General features: G+C 42.9%; 1 protein-coding gene across 1 annotated transcript; it reads left to right on the top strand.

Annotated features, from left to right (window-relative positions):
- The first annotated feature begins 1,058 nt into the window (after window positions 1-1,058).
- LOC123171311 (L-ascorbate oxidase homolog) lies at window positions 1,059-3,329 on the top strand. The gene is made up of 3 exons (XM_044588869.1): window positions 1,059-1,201; window positions 1,314-2,763; window positions 2,874-3,329. The coding sequence occupies exons 2-3, from the start codon at window positions 1,388-1,390 to the stop codon at window positions 3,175-3,177; spliced, it is 1,680 nt and encodes a 559-aa protein (XP_044444804.1). The 5' UTR covers window positions 1,059-1,201; window positions 1,314-1,387; the 3' UTR covers window positions 3,178-3,329.
- The last annotated feature ends 5,817 nt before the right edge of the window (window positions 3,330-9,146 follow it).

Genomic DNA, 9,146 nt, shown 5'->3' with positions numbered 1-9,146 from the left:
GGCAAAGATAGGTGGCAACTAACGTCAAATATAGGTGGCAATTAATTTTCTCCCTCCCTATGCGCCATCCAAATTCATCCTTTCTTTCCCCTAATTTTAGTGAATCCTACACATCCTTCTGGAGCAACTACTCGCAACAACCCAACCCAGAAGTTTAGTTCAACTGTAGGATAGAACATGGCAGATCTGGCGTATGTTGGTGGGCAAAGGGGAATACATACAAATCCGTGGTGTGTTTGGCATGACAGTGTGGATCTAGTCGTCATCTTCATGGGCAATCTGGAATTTCAATTTTCTGGACAGAAGAAGGAGGAGATCGGAGATCGACCTATTAGCTCGTCGTCGCGCGGGGGGGGGGGGGGGGGGGGGGGTGTGGCGGTGGCGGTGGGGGTGGGGAGGCGCTACGGATCTGCTCTGGTTGCCATGGCAACTAGAGAAGGAAGACGATGGAGGTAGGGGATCGAGAGGTAGGAGACGACGGCGCAGGTCGGACTGGGGTTCGAAGGCATGCCGAGACTACGGGCGCGTTAGGTCGTGCGGGCAGCGCGGTCGATCGACCGGACGTGTGGGCGATTGTGCCACACACCGGACGTGCGGGCTGTGTCTGCGTGCACCCGGACGCCGTCGTGCGGGCGGGTTTGTCTCCGTGTCACACAGGGCGTGCGGCACAACCCCTAGATGCCACACGTGTGGCAGTTATTATGGTCCTAAAAGTTTATGTACATGGAGATGGAGTATACATCGGTCTGATATCCTGGAATTGTTTCGGAATTTTTGAATCATTGAATTTTTTTCTTGATTTTTTTAAGAAGAGCTTCATGCAGCCCGGGCACAAAAAGTCATTTCTGCGACAGATTGTCACCCAGTACGTGCTGGGCTGTGGTGGCCCGAACTGGCCGGGGAGACGCCGGAACAGATCTAAACAAGGACAGAGCGGCAACGGCGGCGAGACAGACACATGCTGCATGCCTGCTTGCGGCCATTTCTCGGCACCGCTCCTTAGCCCCACCATGCGCGGCGGCAGCTATAAATCCCTGCCACGGCGTCCCCTCGTCACCCCGAAGCTCCCCGGTTGACCTCCCCGGTCTCCTTCCTGCCCATCCTTCACCGTCCTACCCCTACGACAAGACAACCAGGGGACGTCTTCCATGGCCTCCTCATAGACCCGCCGCCCGCAACTCCTACATTACAATCCTTCAAGGTACGCACGAGGCACACATCATTCATTGGCAATCGGCATGCCTACAAATCGTCGTCCGATGCATGCAGTTTCCGATCAATTCATTCGAATGTGTTCGTATTTTGTGATGCAGAGAGCAGAACTTGATATACAGCGCCCGCCAGTCCGTCCAGCTAGCCCGCCCGCCTGCCACCGATCTTGGTTTTGATGACGACGACGATGACAATGCGCGGGACGGAGGCGGGGGGCGTCCTCCTGCTGGCGCTGCTGCTGCTCTCCACGACGGTGGCCCGGGCCGAGGACCCGTACGTGTTCATGGAGTGGCACGTGACGTACGGGACCAAGAACATCGTGGGCACGCCGCAGAAGGTGATCCTCATCAACGGCGAGTTCCCGGGCCCCCGGATCAACTGCTCCTCCAACAACAACATCGTCATCAACGTCTTCAACCAGCTGGACCAGCCGCTCCTCTTCACCTGGAACGGCATCCAGCACCGCAAGAACTCGTGGCAGGACGGCCTCCCGGGCACCAACTGCCCCGTCGCCCCCGGCACCAACTACACCTACCACTGGCAGCCCAAGGACCAGATCGGCACCTTCTTCTACTTCCCCTCCATCGGCATGCAGCGCGTCGTCGGCGGCTTCGGCCTCATCAGCGTCCTCAGCCGCCTCCTCATCCCGGTCCCCTACGACCCGCCCGCCGACGACCTGCAGGTCCTCATCGGCGACTGGTTCACCAAGGACCACGCCGTCATGGCCAGCCTCCTCGACGCAGGCCGCAACTTCGGCCGCCCCGCGGGCGTGCTCATCAACGGCAGGGGCGGCAAGGAGGCGGCCAACCCGCCCATGTTCACCTGGGAGGCCGCCAAGACGTACCAGCTCCGCATCTGCAACGTCGGCATCAAGACGTCGCTCAACTTCCGCATCCAGGGCCACGACATGAAGCTCGTGGAGATGGACGGCTCCCACACGGTGCAGGGCATGTACGAGTCGCTCGACGTGCACGTGGGCCAGTGCATGGCCGTCCTCGTCGACGCCGACCAGAAGCCCGCGGACTACCTCATGGTGGCCTCCACCAGGTTCATGGCCGGCCCCAGCTCCGTCTCCGCCGTCATCCGCTACGCCGGCTCCAACACCCCGCCGGCGGCTAACGTCCCGGAGCCGCCGGCCGGCTGGGCCTGGTCGATCAACCAGTGGAGGTCCTTCCGGTGGAACCTGACGGCCAGCGCGGCGCGTCCCAACCCGCAGGGATCCTACCACTATGGCCAGATCAACATCACCCGCACCATCAAGCTCATGGTCACCCGCGGCCACGTCGAGGGCAAGCTAAAGTACGGCTTCAACGGCGTGTCACACGTGGACGGCGACACACCCCTGAAGCTCGCCGAGTACTTCAACGTCAGCGACCAGGTGTTCAAGTACAACCAGATGGGCGACGAACCCCCTGCCGTGAACGGCCCCATGCACGTCGTGCCCAACGTCATCACCGCCGAGTTCCGCACCTTCATCGAGGTCGTCTTCGAGAACCCCGAGAAGAGCATGGAGTCCATGCACATCGACGGCTACGCCTTCTTCGCCGTCGGGTACGCGTGACGTGACCCTTCTTGTACTCATGCATGCATGCATGCATTGCATGTACGGGCGGCGGCGCCGATGGAATGGAAATGGAGTTTGATGCATGTGAGTATTGCAGGATGGGGCCGGGGAAGTGGACGGCGGCGGAGAGGAAGACGTACAACCTGCTGGACGCGGTGAGCAGGCACACGATCCAGGTGTACCCGCGGTCGTGGTCGGCGGTGATGCTGACGTTCGACAACGCGGGGATGTGGAACGTGAGGTCCAACCTGTGGGAGAGGCACTACCTCGGGGAGCAGCTCTACATGAGCGTCGTCTCGCCGGCGAGGTCGCTGCGCGACGAGTACAACATGCCAGAGAACGCCCTCCGCTGCGGCAAGGTCGTCGGCCTGCCGATGCCGCCGTCCTACCTCCCCGCCTGAAGCCCTGACCCAGTTAATCCATTGACAGATATTAAATGAGTGATGTACACGAGGAGGTCTAGGCCGCCAGGAGGGAAGATGAGTTTGTTTCCGTTATTGTATGTATGTATGTGTGTACGTACTCCATTCTTGTGTGTTGTGTAATTGTGTTACTGTTGTTGTTCTTGACGATCGATTTTCTTTTTTGCTTTGGTGGAATATATGATTAAGCATGGGCTAGTTAGCCCCTCTCAAAAGAAGAAAGACAGAAGAAACGTATACATTGGAAAGAAAATTAAGGATCGGCTGGACCGGCCGGCCGGCTGGAAACAAATCATTGCGGTAATCATTGCGGCTGGAAAGTTTCAGTTTATCTAATTCACATCTAAAAGTTTTTTAAGGATGTCACATATAAGTTCCCACAAATATATACAGTGCAGCAACAAGAAACAAAATAAAACTAGGACAAAACAAATAAATAAACCACAAATAGAGTGGACATCAACTTAGTTGTGATGTTTCCTAGACAGACCCATAAAGTTTACCACGTCATCTACCTACCTTTTATTGTTAATTTTTACAGTTTTGCCAACTGAGACTTCGTTATGTCTCTGTTGATTCTATATTCTTTTGATCTGTGAAGATTCGTGCAGAAAAATTCATTTCAGTTTTTCCTTTTTTCTTCTGATGTACTAGTTGGAGTATATCACTTGACTGAGACTTGGTTAAGGGTAACTCGATTAAGATCTAGCTAGATATCAGTTGACTCAGACTTAACCAAGTCTCAATCAAGTAATATAATACTAGATAAATAGGAAATAGAAAACAACTAAAGAGAAAGTTTTGCACGAATATATCATCTATTGAGACTTGACCAAGTCTCGGTCGATTGATATTTAGCAACACCGATTTTTTATATAACCAAGTCGCCTGATATTATAAATTTAGGTAAGTCTTTTTTTGGACCCGTTGATTTTTTTTTGTCAAGATTTGTGCAGTTTTTTTTTCAGTGTTGTTTCATTACTGCTTACACTGTTTTTCTTTAACTCACATTAGTTTTTGACTTGCCCTTGTTTGGGGAAAGTCAATTTTTTTCCTTAGGCTGAATTTTTGACTTGCCCCTGTTTGGGTAAGTCAATTTTTCTATTGGGCTTGAAGCCCGTTACACATTGCTTGTTTTTTGTATACATTTTGCTTTTGCTTTTCCTCATATATTTAGTCGGTTTTTCTTTTTTTACATGGTTATTTCGGGTATGAGTAGTTTTGGCATCATTCAAGCTATATGTAAGTTGCCTGAAAATTGATTTTGGGTCAGTTGATATTTTTGGCCATTGATTTCTGATTTTAGATTTGTGCTTCCTTTTTTCCTATTATGTTCTCTGAGTTGTTTTACCCCTTTTTTTACTGACCACATATTTGGGACAGTCAATTAATTCCCTCCATCGCTTTGATCTTTTTCGTATTTCTGCTTTTTTTTGTTTTTCCTTCTGTTTTTTATTTTTATTTATTAATCATTTTTTTCTTTTGTGGGTATTTTCGGATGTTGCGTGAGTGTAAATGTAAACACGCGAATACTATAAAATGTATGAAAAATTGCACTATTATTCGATTATTCTTTGCATAGTGCAAAAAAGTGCAATTTTAGTGTTAAGTTGTGTGCAATTTTTTATTTGTAAAGGATAATACCAATGCCACAAGTTATTTCTTCCTTATAAATTTCATTTTTTATTTAGTTATTGTTTTATTTTCTTTACTTTTTAGGAGTAATACCAATGCCACTGATTCTTTTCTTTTTAGATTTTATTTTGAGAATTACTATACTATATACTTATTATTGCATATTCGAAAAAAAATATTGTGTCCAATTTTATCATTGTTTAATACCAGTGCCAGTAATTCATTCTTCCTTAAAAGACATAACTAAATTTATTTTTAGTTTTATTTTACTTTTTTCTACTTAATGGGTAATATCAAAGCCACCAATACATTCTTTCTTAGAAAAAAATTATTATTTTGCTTTTTTTTTTGTTTCATTTTTTATAATGGTAACACCAATACAAGTAATTCATTAGTTCTTAGGAAACTTTCCTTATTGTATAAATTCCACTATTATATGTTTATTCTTGTATATTATAAAAAAGTGCATTTAAATTGTGTGCAAATTTTATGATTATTTGTTTATTATTTATCATTTTTCTTCTTAAAGGATAATACCAATGCCAGTAACTTATTATTTCTTTAAAACTTCATTATTATGATTTTATTTTAGTCTTGTTTCATTTTCTTTCTTGTTAAAGGGTAATACCGAAGCCACTAACTCATTTTTTCTAAGAAAAACTTCATTATTTTGATTTCGTTTGAGTGTTTATTTCTTTTAGTTTTTTCTTTCATGGTAATACCAATGCCACTAATTCATACATTCTTAGAAATCTTCTGTTTGGTGAAAATTTTACTAGGACATGCTTGCTCGTGCATATTATAAAAAGTGTAATTTCTATGTAAATTGTGTTTAAATTTTGTCATTATCTGTTTTAGTTTTTCATTTTCTTTCTTCTTGAAGGTTAACATCAATGCCACTAATTCATTCTTCCATTTAAAACTTTATTATTTTGAATTTTTCTAGTTTTATTTCAAATTCTTTCTTCTTTGAGGGTAATACCAATGTCAGTAATTCATTTCTTCTCAGACAACTCTTCCATTTTGCAAAAGAACAACTGTTATATGTTTTTTGACATATTATTTAAAAAACACAATTTTTGTGTAAGTTGGACGCAGATTTGTCATCATCTTTCATTTTATTTCTTATTGAAGGTAATACCAATGTCACTGATTCATTCTTCCTTAGAATTATGCATTTTTGCATAGAAAATGCGCTTTTTTGCAATATGCAATAAGAAGCATATAATGGTGTTTTTTTGTGAAAATAAATGCCCTAAGAACTGATGAGTTAGTCCCATTGGTATTACCCCTTACGAAGAAAGAAATGAGATAAAAATATAACAAAATCAAAATATTAAAATTTAACTAGATAAGAATAAATCAGTTGTAATGGTATTACCCTTTAAGAATAAATAGTATAAAACAAAACAAAAACAAATAACAAAGGTTTTTAAGAATTAATGAATTAATGCAATGATATTGCCCTTTAATAAAAAGAAAATTGCAAAAGAAAGATAATAACAAAATTGACACAAAAATGCACTTTTTTATAATATGCTAAACTAATCTTATAAAGTGGAATATTTGTGAGGAGAACGCTTCCTAATAAGAAAATGCATTAGTGGAATTGTTACTACCCTTAAAGAGCAAACAAAATGAAAAAAAAACTAAATAAAAATAATGCTGTTTTCTAAGCAAGAATGAAATAGTAACATTGTTTTATACTTTAAGAAGAAGAAAATTGAGAAAATAAAATTTGCACAGAACTTTGCACTGAAATTGCATTTTTTATTTACAAATAATAATACATTTTTCGCACTCTAATGTAGTTAAAACATAATTTGTAACACTTGCATGAATAAATTAGAGTTACCGAGCATCCCAAATATACCCATAACAAAAGAAGTAAAAAAGACAAAAAACAAAAAACAAAAATCAAAAATCAAAACACATAAAAATAGAAAAAACAGAAAAGGCAAAGGGAGAGAGAGGATGGCTGGGTTTTCAAATGGGCTAGATAGAGCTAGCTTTGTCGCCTAGTTAACGGGCCTCAGCCCATTTAGGTATTGACTCACACAACACAGAGGTTACTCAGAAATTCCTAGCCTAAAAGAAGTCACCACACAATAGCCAAAGATAGGGGGGGGGGGGGGGGTGGAAGTAGCATGAATCTTAGAGCAGAAATCAATAGCCAAAGAAATCGACTGACCCAAATTCAAATTTTCCAGACAACTTACATATAGCTAAAGTGGATTTTTAATTCATGTTCTTATGGACTTTTACTTTATTTTTCTGCAGCTAATGCATGCCCTACTGCATTTTGTACTATATATTGAGGTTGGTGTACTTGTACTTTTACACAAGCGTTATATGCCCAACATGTCGTGCATAACTAGGCTGGAGTTCATTTTCATTTTTGGGTTTTTCACTATTTTGGTTTCTTTTGTGTTACATTTTAATTCTATTTACATTTTTTATTTTCCTATTTTCCAGTTTCTTTTCAAAAGGAAATATATATACTCCCTTATTATTCATCAGTTACCTTATTTTTTTAATTAACAATTTATAACCCTACTATTAATTTTTAATTTTCTTCTACCCATGTGCACATTTTTTAGGGGGACAAAAACTTTAGTGAATAATAGGAATGTCCTAAGGGATGATTACACTATCATGTGGCTGGATAAACCAAACATGACTTCCTAAAGCAAGAGTTAAAGAAAATTTTGCTAAACTATCAACTTCTGTATTACTGCTACGCCCTTCAAAGATAATCTTACAAGAATGAAGAATCTGACATTGCCGCCCGAAATTCTTTAATAATGGTTGCATGTTGTCCTCCTGTACTACTTTCTACCCCCACACAACCACTTGACAGTTCGAAGAAATGATTATGCTGCTAAGAAGAAGATCCTTCGCTAAGACCATCGCCTCTCGACAAGCAAGAGCTTCTAGAGTGGTGTGGTCCAGTATTCAATCATAGGTAACCGAAGATGATCCCAAATAATGGCCATTAACATCTCTGCATACAACTGTTGTTGCAACTCGTCCGGCCCCGACAGGCAACGACGCCATTGATACGTCTCCAACGTATCTATAATTTTTGATTGTTCTATGCAATTATATTATCTGTTTCGGATGTTTTATATGCATTAATATGCTATTTTATAAGATTTTTGAGACTAGCCTATTAACCTAGAGCCTAGTGCCGGTTCCTGTTTTTTCCTTGTTTTAGAGTTTCGCAGAAAAGGAATACCAAACGGAGTCCAAAGGGAATAAAACTTTCGCGATGATTTTTCTTGGATCAGAAGACACCCAGGAGACTTGGAGTGCAAGTCAGAAGAGCCACGAGGCGACCACAAGGGTGTAGGGCGTGCCTAGGAGGGTAGGGCGCGCCCCTCGACCTTGTGGGCCCCTTGGTGACCCCTTAGACCTAGATCTTCCTCCTATATATTCTCAAATATCCCAAAAAATTCCGGGGAGCCACTAAACCACTTTTCCACCGCCGCAACCTTCTGTACTCGTGAGATCCCATCTAGGGGCCTTTTCCGGCATCCTGCCGGAGGGGGATTCGATCACGAAGGGCTTCTACATCAACACCATTGCCTCTCCGATGAAGCGTGAGTAGTTTACCACAGACCTACGGGTCCATAGCTAGTAGCTAGATGGCTTTTTATCTCTCTTTGATTCTCAATACAAAGTTCTCCTCGATGTTCTTAGAGATCTATTCGATGTAATACTTTTTTGCGGTGTATTTGCCGAGATCTGGTGAATTGTGGATTTATGATCAGCTTATCTATGGATATTATTTGAATCTCCTCTGAATTCTTATATGCATGATTTGATATCTTTGCAAGTCTCTTCGAACTATCGATTTGGTTTGGCCAACTAGATTGGTTTTTCTTGCAATGGGAGAAGTACTTAGCTTTGGGTTCAACCTTGCGGTGTCCTTTCCCAGTGACAGTAGGGGCAGCAAGGCACGTATTTTATTGTTGCCATCGAGGATAACAAGATGGTGTTTTCATCATATTGCTTGAGTTAATCCCGCTACATCATGTCATCTTACTTAATGTGTCACTCTGTTCTTATGAACTTAATACTCTAGATGCAGGCAGGAGTCGGTCGATGTGTGGAGTAATAGTAGTAGATGCAGAATCATTTCGGTCTACTTGACACGGTCGTGATGCCTATATTCATGATCATTGCCTTAGATATCGTTATAACTTTGCGCTTTTCTATCAATTGCTCGGCAGTAATTTGTTCACCCACCGTATTAATTTCTATCTTGAGAGAAGCCTCTAGTGAAACCTATGGCCCCCGGGTCTATTTTC

This window comes from Triticum aestivum, chromosome 1D (genome assembly GCF_018294505.1).
Source record: "Triticum aestivum cultivar Chinese Spring chromosome 1D, IWGSC CS RefSeq v2.1, whole genome shotgun sequence".
NCBI lineage: Eukaryota > Viridiplantae > Streptophyta > Magnoliopsida > Poales > Poaceae > Triticum > Triticum aestivum.
Note: the sequence above shows the minus strand (reverse complement) of the source record. Positions and strands in the feature narration are given on the sequence as shown.